This window comes from Typopeltis vanoorti, chromosome 12 (genome assembly GCF_054136105.1).
Source record: "Typopeltis vanoorti isolate ZY-2024b chromosome 12, IOZ_Tvanoo_1.0, whole genome shotgun sequence".
Lineage (NCBI taxonomy): Eukaryota > Metazoa > Arthropoda > Arachnida > Uropygi > Thelyphonidae > Typopeltis > Typopeltis vanoorti.
The window spans coordinates 2,625,514-2,643,345 of NC_143560.1; the positions used below are offsets into that span (position 1 = coordinate 2,625,514).

The following is a 17,832-nucleotide window of genomic DNA, read 5'->3' on the forward strand; positions in this document are numbered from 1 at the left end:
TCTAGGATAAGGTAACTCTGTGAGTGTGCTTTGTATGCAAATTGTGCGTGTTCTTATTGGCCAGTATGCCTGATTGCGGGATGAAAAACCAGGGTTTTCAGAAGAGAAAAAAAAGTACTCTTTAATGGTAAAAGTGTTTACAAATCGATTGTAAGCACTTTCACAATTAACGAAAATGTCTCTTGTGTATATATTCACAGCAACAATTTAATAAATGCTACAAAACGATTACATCAAGCACAAGAGAAGTCTGTTTAATTTTCACTGATATGACAGACCAAATTTTACAAAACATTAACAGTATTTTTTTTAAAAACGTTTGGCAAATTGTCAACTGTCATCGCATCATCACAGAACATTGACTTTGACGCTGCGCAAGCACATATCATTACATTTCTTTCTACTGCAGTAAACCTTTCATTCCTCTGGCAGTTACGCGTGGAATCACAGCTCACACGAACGTTTGTCCATGTTTGTGTGGCAGTGACGACCTTCTCTGGTGGTTTCTTTCCTCTGTGCATAAATATTTAACCCGGGGATGATGTGAACTCTCAGACCGATTCCATCTCCAGCACGACGCGGATCTCTGGGTCTACGAGAAAATGTCACGTGACTCTTGCAACAACAGTAGTAAAATAACTTATTGAAAGCTTCTCGGAAGTCCCTATTCGTGGCGGCATACACGTAGCTGTAGACGCACGAGTTGCTGAGAGCCACCCACCATGAAGTATCCTTCAGGTTGACGGCATCCGGTCTGACGACACTGATCGCAGCAACGACAGCCGAAGGCATCCACATAAGAAGCATGAGGACGAAGACGACAATGTTACTACGCAAAAGAAACTCGTCCGTGAGTACGTAAGCCGTAGGATCTTCCAGTGTTTCTAACTGAAGCTTAAAATTCTTTAGCTTGAACACGGCACGAGTAAAATAGATGACGGTGGTAAGAAGCGGCACAACGATCAGAATGACGGCCGTGGCGATATGATAAGGTGGCCACACTTTGAAACCCACTTTGCAGAAAGAAGGGCCGTAGCCCAGGAGATACTGGGTCACGGCAAAGGCAATTGACACTCCCCAGATCGTCGCGACTGTTACGACTATCCTGGTCTTCGTGCAGCACAAGTCGTACGTCACGAGACTTCCGAGCCCCAGGTGGTTCTCCACGGCCATGAACATAAAGGACAGGACGGACACGAGAAAGCACACCATAGTGGTGTGCCACTGGAAGGAACAAACCCCTGGTTCCGGTGGAATCCCCGCCAAGATGGCAATGCACGAAGCCGGCAACACAAGCGCCGTCACCAGCAGATTGCCAAAAGCCAAGCTGACCAAAAAGATGTTGCCTCGCACCTGTAAAGGCTCGATCACGGTGATCGCACTGATGACGAAGACGCTCCCCATACTTCCGCCTGTAGCAACGGCAGACAACATCACCAGTCGGAAAACGATGTTCCAGTTGACGTTATCATCCGAACGCATTGCTTGGGGACCTGCTGTAGGGAAAGTCCACATTCCTAACGTCGTCAGGTTATGAGCCATAACCTGTCACCTTCCCCTTACTAGCTCTGTAAAGAGAAGAAAAGATTAAAAGGAAAAAAAAAAAAACAGCTGTCAATATCTAACGATCTCTGTTCGTGAAAGTCTTAAAATTAAATTTTTCTATTAACTGAGTTTCCATTCTTCAAAATTAAAACGAAGACCAGATGCACTGCTCTTATTTACGGTCCAGTCGAAGCAGATCATCAGCTACTGAAGTAAATATTAGATCACGTAACAAATGATTTGCTTCATAATCATATGGCTTAGAGATATGAAGAGCAACTCTTAATTTTTCACAAACTTCTCCGCGACATTTGTCCAAAGGTACGAAAGGAGATCTTTCGTTCATAAACGGGACAGAATCCATACTTTGTGGTTCGTTATTAATTGAGTGAGAAAAGGATTTTCAGGTAGTGTAGAAGATGTTTTGATAGTTTTTTCCATCACTTCGAAAGAACCGTGCTGTAATTTCACAGGAGAGTCGACTGCATATGAACAACTGGGCGCAGCTTCTCTGCGCGTCTGAAGAGGTGTTAATTTCTTACATGCTTCGTAACACTCTTAAACAACCTTCAATACTCAATTTCATTTGCTCTCATTTTCTAGTCTTAAATTGTATTAAAGGAATTGTTCTTATTACAGATTACTGAATAGAAATCACAGCCTTTCCTTCTCAGGCGATTAATTTAAAATTAAGGAGTTCCTGAATGTTAAGGATTTAACCTCACTTTTGAACTCTATAAGAAAACCTGATCGGTAGTATTTCAATATGCAAGGACGCTGTTTCTCGGAGGTGCCGCTGCTTTAAGTTTAAGACGATGTATTTATTATCATATTAGATAATTAATGAAATATTAGGAAATACATGCGGAGGGAGAAGGATAGTAGTTGAAGGAATGACAGAAGGTGAAGCAATCCTTTATTCTGTGAATGGAATGAAGGGATGATGAACAATATTCAATATGGCTGCCACGGAAGTATCCGTATAAAATATATGCAGCAAAAAATAAATAAGTAAATAAATAAATAAACTAAAATATATGCGAAGTCGAATCGTATAAATTAGCGAGAGACGGGTCGTCATTAGCGCAGTTTATCTCTTTTGCACTGAGGTTACGGAATTTTAGTGAGTTTTTAAGGCCACACGTAAATATACGGAGTGGTGCCCTGATCTGTTGGGTTGAATGGATGTGCAATTTGTACGCTGAGATAACGCAAAGCCTACAGTGAAGGAGAGTTAGTTTCTTGAATCCTGGGAAGGTGATGCTTGTTATGTGAATTTCATCTTCCCTAGAGATTTGAGTATGATTAGAAGTGTTTTTATTAGATTTTATTTATATTTATAAGTGTTTTATTTATTTATTGCGTGTTTTGCACCAAACAGTACCCAGAGCTCCAGAGAATTTAGTTAACATTCAAACAATATTTTTCTATAGTCATTTAGATGCAGAAAATGCAGGTCACACTGGTATATTAAAAACGCTTGGCTTCTCGTACGGTGGTAGCAGGTTCCCCCCGCCCCCGAAACGTAGTGGTGTTTCTTTCTTTTTTCCACCCCTTTTCATCCTGTAAAACAAAATTCTCTTTTAATAAATAGCTTTTGGATATTACGTACTGGCCAAAGTTCCTCATGTGAGAACTGAAATACGAAGGGAGAATAAAAACTTTTTATTCGATTCCGCTTCTGTGTATTAATAATAATTATAATTATATTTATGTCAGTTGCACATCAAAGAAAGGTGAAAAGAACGGAACACTCAGTACGGTGGATCGGCTGATGGTGAAATAATCTTGGAATCCTGCTGTAGAAGCCAAACGTGGACTTTGCTTCACTTGTCCAGTAAGCGAGGTTTTGATCTCGCATTGGACGACAAACATCCTTTACTTCAAAAATTTACGGTATTTTTGGCATCACGTGATAATCGAGAAGGTACTTCTGTGGAGTATTTCTGTTTACAACCCAGCGGTGTTCAGGATTTCATGCGAGAAGAATTCGTTGTAAATTAAAGTGAATAAAATTTTCAAATTTCTGTTTGCCTTTTCTTGGTTATTAAGCATATATTTTCAACGTGTTCAAAAACAAGTGGATTAGCGAGATTTTCTTAAGTGGAAAATTTGCTAAGCATCTTTTTCAAACTTTCGAAGATACATAAGAAAACATTTGGAAGCAAAGCATATAGCTACAAAGGAACGATAAAGTAGACTCATAAGACATGTCTGGAAACAAACAATTCAGAAAACATGCAGGCGAAGAAGGAATTAAGAAGGTAAGCGCTGGGAACAAAAGAAGACGGATCCCTAAGGGACAGAAAAGATGGACGAAAATAAAATTTGGCGAACAAAGAAGAAAAACGATATTTGAAAGAGATTTTCTTTATGATCAGCACTTTAGTAAAAGCATTTTCTGTATTTCTACATCACACCTGACAATTGGAAATACAGCGAAGGAAAATCTGAATGGAAATACAGCACTTAGCGCTGTTTCACTTACACTTCTCAATAAGTTATGCACGGCACATTTGAAAAGACCCGTTCTATAGTAGCCGATCACGTTTAAAAGCATAATTATTACTATTTTAAAATTAATTGCAACTCTTTAGAGTTGCAATTAATCATTTACACATCGATTACACATCATAAATACAAGTTAATGATATTATGATTTTATGGGCCTGTAAATAGTTAATAAATACATAAGGTGAGTTTGTTTGTCTGCACATGTCGATAACATATGCTCATATACTGATAAATAATTTTTATCGACTAGAGCGACATCACAGCTTTTATCTGCTTGAACTGTTATGTTAAACTAAAATGCTAAGTAAACTTTAGTATGAAATACCTACGTTGATTCGTGGAATTATTATAGTTTATCACAAACAGTTATTATTGTATTTATTTTTTTAGTCCAAACAATGGTCAGGGCTCATCCATCTCTTACCGGCTTACCCCCCCCTCCACTTTCACATAGACGTTTAGTCTCTGCAATTTGTATATTCTACAAATATTTTCATGGAAAATGCTCATCTGAAACAACATCAATAATTCCTCCACTCTGCACTAAACCCATTGGAACACGTACAGCCACCTCCCAACACTCCTTCCTCCTTCACAGTACACCTTGAAACCCACAGAACAAGTCTCTTTTCCTCCTCCTTCATCCCTGCTACTGCTGTACTCTGGAACAATCTTCCCCCTAAGGTATTTCCCAAGAAATACAATATGCAGGCTTTCAAATCGAATGTTAACAAGTTCCTCCTTTCCCATCCTACTACCCATATACGGTACTCAAGTACTATAGATTGACCAGCCAATCTCTCGTATATGGGCCCAACAAAAAAAAAAAATCTAGGAAATCAATTTCCTGAAGTGTTAAATAGCAAAGACTAAATAAAAAATTAATTCATTTAAGAATCAAAAGTATTCAATATACATTTTTCTAAACTACTAAAATTAGGAAGATTTATTTTAACCTAAATATCCTAAACTATATCCAGCTCATCATCTTGATGCAGTGTTGTGTGGCCTACGAGAATAGGTTTGGTACATCGATGCTTAGTGAGGACCGAATAAATGTCATATTATCTACGGATATTGCAAGCTCATTCAAAACAATTTAACTTTTTTTAAAGGAGAAATATGAAACAAAAAAATGAGGTATAGTTCAATATTACAGAAGTAAACGTAAAACGTAAAATGTCCAGAGGCAATTCTTGATCCCCGGATATCAGGAATAAAGAATTGTCCTTTCTTCCCAAAGACGTAGAAAATTAGCTAGTATTTTTGAATGCTTGGTACTTTTATTACCTTGATGGACCCGTGTTTCACTCAGGATTTCTCCATGAGTGCAGGTCACAAAGATGCCTCCAACGATCTCGATCTTGAGCTTCTCTCTTCCATGTCATACCCATAGATGTCACTAGTGGATCTTCCCATCTTGTAGGTGGTCTTCCTGGTTTTCTCTTTATTCTTGGTTGCCAGTTGATTATTCTATATGTCCATCTGTTATCCCTGAGTCTGGCTATGTGACCTGCCCATCTCATCCTGCTTTCATATACTGCAGTTACCACATCTTTTATGCCTGATCTCTTTCTTAGTTCAGTGTTTCTAACATGTTCCGTTCTGCTGATGTTACAAATCCTGCGTTCTATTGCACGCTAAATTATTCTGAGCGTCTCTTCTTCTTTTCTTGTCGTGTTCCATGTTTCTGATCCATATGTGAGTGATGGTAGAATATCACTATTAAATAGTTTTGTCTTCTGAGAGATGCCAAGATTTGGATCATGCAGCTTTCTTTCTTTCTTTTTGCTAGTTCTTCAGATAAATCGTTATTCATTTTTATTGTTTGTCCTAAGTACTTGTATGAGTCAACTTGTTCTATAGGGATGTTATCAATACAGAGGTGACTGTTACTTGTGTAGATGTACAAAGCATTCTTTGCTTGGTTCATCAATCTTAAATACGATTGAACATTATTGAAATTTAAGGGAGAAAAACGAGTAATATAACTCGCCATCAAAATGGACGTCACTTATTTCATACTAGTGCAAACTGTTTACAGCATATAAAGCATTTTGAAATTTTTCTGATATTTTAGTTTTTTAGAACGAAAATGAGGTATAGATCAACAAACAAAATGATACGTACCAGTTTTGTTTTGTTTTGTTTTTAACCTCGGACATAAGGATTTAAACTTGACCAAAACAACTTCAATATATCGAAATGATGAGTTTCTTGATAATCAGAGGATCGACTCTGTTTGTGGATGAATGTAGGTCTTGCAAGACCCACATTGTGTTTTTATCACCTATTCACCTCTTTTTCAAAGAATCTGGCGTTGACGCAACGCTTTGTTTATTCTACTCTTTAGGGGTTACCACACAACAATACCGATAGATCATCGTTATTGCTACTTTCACGCGAACGCACCTCGCGAAAACCTCCTACTGGCAGTCGTAACAGTGGAATGAATCGGTATACAGCTCGGTTGCATCCAGACATTATCTTTGATTGCATCCCTGACCCACTTGGAAACACAGGAGAATTTGTGCAGTTGTCAAGGCAACAGCAAATCCTGTATTTGATTGCACTGGTTTTGTATTAAGTCACAGCGAGGGTATCTTTTCGCAATAACACTAGGGAATAATGGTATCCCCCTAATGCTCAATAAAAGTCCTCAGCTAAATGGCTAAAGGTTTAATAACGACGCGTAAACATAACTTGGGAAAGCTGTTTGCAGTAAATATAATCTAACTATTTAGCACACGCTGGCGCTCTCCATGATGAATGACCAAATAAGTCACTTAATATGGGTGAATACTGTGTAGCTGGAGGAACTGATCGTTAAGAAGAATATGCCGCAAAACAGTTCTTTACGTCATGTGGATAAGACATCTCGAAGATATATTACTTAGTCAACATTTCAATTTTATCTAAAAGGGAATTATGGGAAATAAAGTAAAGGACGAGCAGAAAATAAAATTTAGTGTTAGCGGACATTTTCTCGACCGTCGAGATTACATTTCTTTGCAGACCTTTAATTATATAAAAATGGAATTGTAATTAATTATTGCCTAGGTCTAAGGGTAATCGTTGCTGATTTTAGCAATACTTGCGAGATGAATAATTAAGACTTGTAGAATTGATATGTGAACAAAATCTCTTTGGCAACATATTGAAAATCGAAAGAAAATCAACACAAACGAGCGCCAAGAATTACAAACAAATGAAACTCTCTAAGAAACAATATAATGGCAGTAACGACGGAAGGAATATCCAATAAAATCATAAAACAAAATCCGAATAAAAAGTATTTCACATCCATTCCACCACCATTCGTGGCCTTAACGACACCACCAAATCCAATCCATCCTTTCTCAATACGCCATTTACTTGATAACCACAACTCTCAACTATCCAAACTCTATTCTGCACAAATCCTTCCTCATAAGGTTGTACATTGGTCAGATCTCATGTTAGAAAATGCCAAATCTATAATTCCGTCTCTTTTTATGTGCTCAAATATTTCTTCTTGCACTTTTTAGCATTCATTCGCTGCCATTATCGCATCTCAAATTCTGATAATCACTTTGACCTTTTTTGTTTTTTAACTTCAAAAATTTGCCTAATCTCCCTTGGGGACTTGATGCTCCTAACTCATGGCTTCATTCTTTTCCAATCCCGCTGATCAAACTGGAAGAAATGTTAATGCGTTCCTTGTTAGCAATGATAAAATGCACGTCTACTCCAGAAGTACTTGGACAATTTAATCCGTTTTAATCAGTTCGCCTTTCACATATACGCTAAATATCAACCCTGCCTTGCTAACTGAGATCATAACTTCGTTCAAGTTCTCTTTTCTGCAGAATGTCATTTACCCAGTCATTCTCTTTTCCGTTAAGACGAGAGTGTTATTAACTAAGCCGACTTCTATTTCTAATCTTCATTTTTGTGGTCTGATTATTGTTTCTGCTATCCTAATACAAAGATCTACTCTGACTGAATAATGAAGTAACTTCAGTAAAATGAGTACCCATTCTGTATCGTTTTTACACGTGTACAACTGGCATAAAAGACGTCCCCCCCCCCAAAAAAAAAGATAAAAGTTCGTCATCATTCTTTCATCCCATTTCCTTATCCCAGTGCTTTCAAAAATTATGGGGGAAGGTCATCAATAAACAACTCCATTACCTCGATATCAGATCTTCGAATCAGTATTATCCACATTTGAACATAAGCCATGAAAAGGAATGAAGAACCTCGTGAGTTAGTTCTTGACATTTCAAGAACAGGAGCTCTTGAAATGCTCTGTCCAGAGCATTTCATCTGATCTGCTTTCCAAATAAGGTCGCAACTTTCCTTCTTGAGAGGAATTCATCCTGTAATGAGGAACGAGTTCCTCTCAATAATTTTCTCAGTTGACTTAAAATAAATTGGTGGAAAAAGTTAAAAGTTAAACAGAATGGGAGAGAAAAGGGTTAACGAAACAAGTGTTTTTTTTTTTTTTGATTTTTTCCATGACGACAGGAAGAAGACTCGTAGAAAGATCATGATCTAGATAGACTGATGCAGTAAGAAATGCCTCAGATGACAGAAATATAAGATATCATCATCATCATCATCATACGTATCAAGGGTTTAGGCCTAGTATGGCCTGTTCCCGCTTAAAGTCATCGTTGAATCGTTTAAGAGGCCGTCCTGGTTTTCTTTTTCCTAATGGCTTGTACTTTAAGGCTTGTTTTGGTAATCTTTCTGTTTTCATTCTTTGAACGTGTTCCATCCATCTATGTTTATATTTTTTAATTTTTCCAATTACTGGTTCTTGGTTTAATTCTTTCATAATATCTTCGTTTCTTTTGTGATCAAATAGGGTATACTTTGCAGTTTTTCTCATAAACTTCATTTCTGCTGTTGTTAATCTTTGTTTGTCTTTTTGTTTTATTGTCTAGATTTCGCTTCCATACATTAAGACCGGTAGGGCTAATGTATTGTATACTTTTAGCCTGGTTTGTTTTTGAACTAGGTTTGGTTTGAATATAGAGTTAATTACTCCTGTTATTTTTAAATATTTTGCAATTTTTATGTTTATATCTTTTTCATTTTCATAAGTGATCATACATCCTAGTTAGTTAAATGAATTCACCTGTTCTAAGATCTTGTTATCTAATACTATTTTAGTTCTTGCTGGATCTTGTCCTTTAAAGGCCATAGTTTTTGATTTTTTCGTTGATATTATCATAACATAATCTTTGGATATCTCATTTAGATTTAAAATAGCTTTCTGTAAGTTATCTTCAGAATTTGTAATTATTATTTGGTCGTCTGCAAAGAGGACAGTGTTTAAGTTAACTGTAGATGAAAGTTTAATTCCTTGATGTAAATTTTTACTCCATTTTATTATTATTTCATTTAAGTAGATATTAAAAAGAGTTGCTGAGAGGGGACATCCCTGTCGGACCCCTTGGTTTATCTCTCTTGTATATGATAGCTCATGATTTAATCTTATTTGCATTTGATTATTTTCATATATACTTGTGACAGCTTTTAGGATATTATTTGGTATTTGTCTTTCTTTTAATATGTTAAATAATATGTTTCTTTTAACTTTGTCAAATGCTTTTTCAAAGTCAATAAATGCAATATGTGTTTCTAAATTATATTCTCTTCTTTTCTCTATTATTAATTTTAGGCAGAAGGCTGGGGTCTATACATGATCGTCCTTTTCTAAATCCATTTTGTACCTCTAGAATAAAGTTTTCGGAATATTTCATTAGTTTGTTATTTAAGATTCTGCTGTATATTTTGTAACATGAATTTAGTATACTGATACCTCTATAGTTTTTAGGGTCATCTTAAAATCATGTTCTAAATTAGAAACAAATTTATTCCATGATTCTCTATGTCTTTTTCTGACTTCTCTTTTAGCTATGGCTCTTATTCTTTTATATTCTATTTCATCTTCTAATCTTTTACTGCTTAACCATTTGTGATAGGCTTATTATTTTCTTTTTGATTATTTCTTTGATTGTATCATCCCAGATCTTCAGTTTTTTTCTTTTATTGAATTTTTTGGTCTTTCCTAAGCTTTCATTTGCTTCTGCATTTAGTATCGTTTTTATATTAAGCCATTCTATTTCTATTTCTTCACTTTGTTTTATTTTATCTAGATACTGGTTAATTCTTTGTTCATATAGCCATTGTACATTTGTGTCATTCAATAGTCTAGTTTTATAAACAAATGTTTCAATTTTTCTTTCTGTTCTTGTTACTTGTAGCCATTTAGGTGGTAATCTTAATTTTATTTTAACAAGGAAGTGGTCACTGCTTATTTCATATCCTCTGTGAACTCTAACATCTAGTGAAAATTTTGATGTCTTTTCATTTAATATGAAGTAATCTAATATTGATTTCCATCCTCTTGCTGGCCAAGTATATTTATGTATGTCTTTATGTTTATAGAAGGAATTCATTATTTTTAGGTTATTATAAACTACAAAGTCAATCAATTTTTTACCATTTCTGTTTAGAGTGTGTTCTCCATGTATTCCTATATTATTATTAATTTTCGTGTTTCCAATTCTTGCATTTAAGTCTCCTGCTAAAATTATGTAATCATTTTTATTTATTTTATTATATATGTTTTGTAGCTGATTATAAAAATCAATATTATCCTGTTCTCTTCCTTCTTCTGGGGCATATAAACCAATTATTATTGTTAAATAGCCTCTATCTATTTTTATTCTAGCTTCTATTATTCTTTCATTCCATAATTTATAATGTTTTAACTGTTTTGAAAGGGAGTTATGAATCCAAATCATGACTCCTGCTTGTGCTCTTTGGTCTCTGTCGACTCCACTGTATATCACATTAAAATTTTCAGTTCTCATAGTTCCTTTTAATTTCTTTTTTGTTTCAGTGATTATAATATAAGATATGATAAGATTTAATCTTATCATATCTTATATCAAATATAAGATATGATAAGATTAAAGTCTTCATAGATAAATTTGGAGAGAAAATGCCGCCGATAAGAGTTTAGTAATGATGTAGCTTTTCATGTTGTAGCATAATATCCTGTATACACTCCCCCCCCGAGGGTATGTATCAGGAATTTGACGACGACGATGATGATCTAGAGCCCTAGAGTTCTGTACTTTCACCTGCGATCTTTCTCCTATATGACATTCTCTCACTCACCACAAATTCCATTCATAGTTTTGCCGATGACAATATAAATGACCTTCCTTTTCTTCATCTGACAACCCTTGTTGCGTTCAAATGTTTCGAGACCTTTCATAAGTGATGCGATAAGCAATGCCGCCTTGCAATTTTCCAGTAGGACTAAAGATAACTAAGGACAGCTTCCGAATTTCAATACTAAGAAAACACATACGTGTTGTTCTATTTTAATTAATTTTTTTTTATTATCTTTACTCCCTGTGAAGATTTCGCTTCACTTCCACTTAACCTTTGATTATACTCAGATCTCCACTTCTCGCCTTTTCTAAGTCAAATATGATAAATCTTCCTGTTTTTTTTTCGTTCAAACCACCATTTCTGAAGTGTGACCACCATAAATCTCAAATCTTTTCGACCTTATAATGCTGTTCTGACATTTGAGCTAATCGAAATGCTTGACGCTATCCAGAATAGGGCAATTTCGTTAATAGATGATCTCTCTCTCTTGCAAGATCACTTTCTCATAGATGTTCTGTTTGTGTCTTTTCTTCGGGTATTTTTTATAGCAGTGCTTTATCAAACTTGCCCACCAATCTTCCACTTCCCTCTAAGTACATAAAAAGAAGACCAGCTACTAATCACACACACGCACTTCTCATTTCCAACTCACCAAGGCAACTTTTCGCCTTCCTCTTTCATTTCATCTATCTCTGGAAGTTCTCTGTTCTTTACTTCCTAATCAGTTGTTCAAGAAACATATCAACAAGTTTTTCCTTCTACTTTAACGGATGAACTAAACTAGTTAGTCACTTGCCTAAACGCACAATATACAACATGATATAATGCATGCAAATTATTATTATTGTCCCCCTCCCACTGAATTTCTCACTGTGTTACAGCTAACGAAGAAGAGAGAATAATTAGTAAAACTAGCATAAGGAACGAAAAATCTGAAGTACTAATTTAATGTTCATGAAGATATAATAATTTATTTATTTATTTATTTATTTATTTATTTTTATTCTGAGGATTTGGTTTTTAACTTTATCTAAGATAAACTGATTAATAATTCCTATGGAAACTTAATAAAACATTAAAATTAAATTTAATTAAAATTATTATTTTAATTTCGATAAGGAGAACATCGTCCCCAAGACTTCAAGTGGACTCATAAACAGAATTTATATATATATATATATATATATATACTATATATATATATATATATATATATATATTATATATATATATATATATATTATTATATATATATATATATACTTTATTCCAGCTTTTATTACTTTTTTTTTCATTTCAGATTTTTCTGATGTAAATCGCACAGTTATTATTATATATATATATATATATAAACTTAAAGAAAGGTAAAAAAACTTTCTTCTCACTTTGTTTATCAACATAACGATGTAATGCATGAAACGCTAATGTATAAAAGTCATTCAGTGACGTTGCATCCTGTGAAAATGATCACGTGTAGGAATATTGGCAGCAGCCATTCCAGGTTCCTTCAGATAGGATGAAACACCAACAATCCACGCAATAACAAACAAAAAGAAGTTGTTGAAGTAATTTTCTATTATGCCCATCTTTGCTATTACGATAAATAAAGCGCAAATGATTGAAGGGAATGCCAAAGAAAACAAAATCCAAATTTAAATAATCATAATTGAATACATAGAAAATGTGTAGCAATCATCGTCTAGAATGGTGTGAAGATATTACCGCTTCAGTATAGAGAAGGTTGGTATCACTTGAGAGAAGAAAAAGGGGTGTTAGGAAATAATATGAGCTCACTGTATATTGTTTTTGAATCTCCTAAGCACACAGAAAAAGAAATAGTCTTCACCCAGCATAATATGTGACAGGTAACATCTTAAATACTTTAGAAATTTTTGTTTTCTAACTTTTGTCAATAACCCCTCTCAACAGCTCAATTTCATTTTCATCTTTTTTTATGGTTCCTTCTTCTCATGAACAAATAGCGTGGAATTTTTGTTTCTTATTTTCTTTTGCAATCCCTTTGCTCCACAGTGTTCATTGTAAAATTCTGATTAATGATCCCGAGAATTGAGACAGAACGGATGGGATTAGTGAAAGGTTTAAATATCAATCTACAATGACAAAACTTGGATAAAGAAGAACACCAAAGAAAGATACTAACCAGGTAACATGTACGAAACGTATTCCTACAAGTATTAAAAACAGAACTTCGAAATTTTAACATTTTACGTGACCAACACTAAACTAACCCCAACTGATGCCCTAATCTGCTTTTCGGGATTACTACAGTTGTCTACGAATTTTACACACGACCTAAAGAGAAAAATGTTTGTCTTAAAATAAACTTCGCGTGTTTGAAAGGCAGATTTACGCTGCCACATGCACGCAAAGAGTTTAATAATTTTTCGTGCGTCAGGAAGAGAGACTCCTAAGTATTCCTGATAGAAGCAACTGAGTCGTAACTTGGGATTATCGCCAGTGAGGCAGAAAATTGCTGAGACAGGAAGGTTTTCCTCTAGGTATTGTGCTTGTCTTACATCACAACACTGCACAGTGTAGCGACACCTGGCTGTCAACGGTGACAACAAGTTAATTTTCAAATTACGTAGTACTTAAATTTCAAATCACATACTACTTTTTACTTTTGCTTGTTTTTTTAGCCTGCATTTGAAGGAATATGCTCAAAGCCTACGAGTGCGTTTTCTGCAAAAGCAACCTGCATTTATTAAGGGATAAAGTATTTGACAAAACAGGGGAGAGAGAGAGAAAGTAACGCTGTACTATCCAGACCTTTCTTCTCAAGAGAAATTTTGCACACACCAAAAGGACGAAAGGAGAAGGTAAATACGAATTATTTTAACAGATCTGTATACTGAAATTTCAGCGTAATGTACACTGAAGTTTCTGTGATCGTAACAGCGTCCGTGTGGAAACTGCATCGATCTTCTGTGGCTCAATGAGGTGGCGCCTCATTTGCAGCCATAATTAACTAATACTTCATTATATTCTGAATCTTGTAGTCGGAGAACAATTAATACTTAACAACGCTCATTATAGGGTGATATATCAAAGGGGGGGGGAATGAAAAATAAGGAAAGAAAGAAAGAACGAAAGAAAGAAAGAAGCCTGTTCTTTCGTGATCAGGCTCAGAACAACAGTCCATGATGGATTCAACATTGTAACGATAGCTGTAAATGCGATTTTTTAAAATTGCAGTTCATAGTTATCACGATCTGTACTTTGGAACTATCTGTCTATTCTGTTCCATCGCAAAGCATCATCACGAATACCTCAAATTTCGATTAGTACCGAAATATAGGAAATGAAGAGTCGATCACACTAATCCAACAGTGAAACATTCGTTTCTCCTCCCCAGTCTAATAAATGGAACAATAAATGCGTAACATTCGATTATTCCAATTCGGTACAAGCTGTGTGTGTGTGTGTGTGTGTGTGTGTGTGTGTGTGTGTGTGTGTGTGTGTGTGTGTGTGTGTGTGTGTGTGTGTGTGTGTGTGTGTGTGTGTGTGTGTGTGTGTGTGTGTGTGTGTGTGTGTGTGTTAGAGAGAGAGAGAGAGAGAGAGAAATATCTCCTTATCTGTGCCCAAGATCGACTGACTCGGGTCCTAACTCAAGAAAAGCCAAGGAAAAAATCTTCTGGATGTTAAGTAAAAAAAAAACAAACCTAAAAGCATCTTTCTTCTATCCTGGACATTACCAAGAAGCTACATGGGTATTCTGTCCTGAAATGTCTTAATTTATTAAATTATATAAATAGACTACTTATTAAAGGCAGCTATTAACAAAACCCCTTTATCATTAATAAAAGGGGTTTCGCTGAAAATGTATTACGATGAGGGAGACATATTGAGCTACTGTGAAAAGGCTTGGTAAGTGGACCGATGTCCTCCGCTTTAAAGAGTTTTCCTGAGTGGTTGACAAAACTGTAATCACAATACACAACTCACTTTTTTGCTATTAGTTAAAACACTCTTTTTTTTTTTGGCTTAAAAAAAAGACGATAATAAACCTCAGTAATACCTGCGGATCAAAATCCCGAATCGCGGTGAGTCTCGTGCTCTTTGTTAAATACTTTAGAAAATAAGGGAATAAATAGATTTGACTCGACTTTTTACTAACGTCCAGGAGAGAAAGAAGAGCAGTGCGGTGTTCATTAAGCATCATTACTCTCGCAAGTCACCGAGGAACTAAAGACAGTTTAAGCGTTCCCTTAGTTGGTTCAACGACCCAACAGTTAAAACTCTTTCGTCTTCAAACGCGTAAATCCGTTTTTTGGAATCGCCAGCGGTGGTTTACCTCAGTGACTTCGTCGAGTTTAATGATGTCACCTTAACCATGCAAGCGAACGACTCGCCAGGAACGGGGTGAAGTTTTACAAAATTGCTCGTTAGTGCTCGGTTTTTGCGACTCGAGATGACATCTTAACAAGGAACGTCGCTTCGCTTGCTGACAGAATCTGCAACGTGTGTTTTACGATGCCCACCTCGAAATTAATTTTAGCAGCTTCGCGGTGGGCTCGACCTATTTGGATTTAATATATATGTCATATTTAATCAAAAAACTCTAAATTTGGTATAAATGAAATAGCCAAAATGTTACCTATTTTTTTTTAATTGCAACTTTATAGTCATGCCTGAATCAATAAAGGGAGGAAAGAAAGATATATATAAAAAAAAAAAAGATTTTCATCTTCCAGTGCGAATCCTGCTTGAGATGGCTTGAAGAATAACCATGTTTGGCCCCCAGATCAGATGAACCGAATTATTTAATGATTGGCCCACCTACGAAAGTAATAAGTTTTAGTACTAATACGTTTTATTTATTTTTTAATTATATTTTCATATGAACCAACCACGAAAGTAGGTGAGATTCACATAGAAAATGAAATCAAACGCATCAGCACATCGAAAAGGATTCTCAGTTAGCGACTAGAATTTTAGTGCCCCGAAACATCGTCGATTCAGTCACATTATTTATGTACGACATAAATTTCAAAAACAAATCCTGCAAGAACAGGTTCGCTAGCCGTGATTCCAGTAGTCTGCTATGTCCGTTATGTGTGACCTCTGGTGGCCTGTTTGTACTTGATGGGATATTTTGGAATTTTTTAAATGTATGTTGGTGGCAAGTCTTTCGGTACCAAATGCATGATGGGTAATGGGATGGAGTGGAGTGAGCGCTTCGTTCTATGATATTCGCTGTGAAGAGGGTACATTCGACATGTTCCTGTAGTATTCTTAGTGTTTTATTATTTTATTTTTTAATGTTTGCTTTTTGTTTCTTCTTTATGTTCATTTAGAGTCACATGCTGACATTGGGGGAAGTTGCCGTGATAACAGAGGCCCGTCCTAGTTGCTAGCTCTACGGAAGCGAGGATCTGGTACTTTTATCATCTTACGCGTCATCCAGCTGAGAATAAGAGCTAAAACCAACACGAGTCGCATTCTTAGATCTACGAATGCAGTCTGACATTGCTCTTTTCGAATATCTCTTACCTATTTAAACCTTTTTAGCAGGAAGTCTATAGTTTTACGCACAGTCCACTTTTTTGTTAATATTCTTTAAACAGCTCATACAAACGAGTGCATCATTCCTTTTTTAAAGTAATAAATTATTATGTTGTTTGAGAAAAATGGAAAGAGAAATAGAGAAAGTTCAGAAAACGTTATTATTATTATTATTATTATTACTATTACTATTATCGTAGGCCGCTACACAGAGGGCGCTGTGTAGCCAGACGGATGCACTCACGATCTATCGCCGTTCCTGGTTTTATAGGTTTAAAGTGTTATTTAACTCATGTTTCCAACTTGAAAGTGCTACTATTTCATTCTACTAGTCACGCTGAAGACAGGGACGTTCAAATTACCAAAATCGGATAAGTAAGATTCAAATTTTCAGTGTTGGAAGTTCATAGAGTGCACTGCAGTCACCAGCCAACGAAGAACAAAGGACGTCGCCATTTTAAAAGTCACACTATAGTCGCTAACGGGAAGAAAGGCTAAAGGTCAACGAGACAGCGAAGTTCAAGCAAAATGAGCTGCAACAAATGCAATAAGCCATTAAGCGATGAAGGGACGGGCCGCATTGTTCCGGATGTAACAAAAAACAACTCTTCCACTGTTCAGGAATCTCAGAAAGCACGTGGAAAGCAAAAGGAGCTGTGAAACGGACCGAATGGCGATGTCAACAGTTCCGTGAGAAAACGAAGAACAAAGACCTGACACCAAAGAAAAGTAACGAGGCACATCAAGGTAAGCCGCTTCCGGATCCTAAAATTACAGATAACTTTGATTCATTTAAACTCATGGTAAAAGACTTATTAAATGCACACATGGAACAAATTAACAAAAATTAGAGGAGTATGAACATTACATACAGTTCAATAACGAGACCTCTGAAGAAATGTTAGGAACCGTGCGAAAAATAAAGACGAAATTAACGATAGCGATAGAAACGCAAGAAACACTCCAACGCGAAAATCAAGAATTGCGGAAAGAAGTAAACACACTCAAGTGTCAAATGGAACACATGCTACAAAAAGAAAGAAAAATAGAACTTCAAATAGAGGGAAT

At 35.8% G+C, this 17,832-nt stretch overlaps 1 protein-coding gene across 1 annotated transcript in view; it reads right to left on the reverse strand.

The window, feature by feature from the left end:
* Positions 1–292: 292 nt before the first annotated feature.
* The window catches only part of LOC150100548 (adenosine receptor A2b-like), an 86,415-nt gene continuing 68,875 nt past the window's right edge, over positions 293–17,832 (reverse strand). The window contains exon 2 of the mRNA XM_090402025.1: positions 293–1,568. Coding sequence (XP_090258151.1) covers positions 445–1,542 — 1,098 coding nt within the window. The 5' untranslated portion in view covers positions 1,543–1,568 and the 3' untranslated portion in view covers positions 293–444. The remainder of the gene's footprint in view (positions 1,569–17,832) is intronic.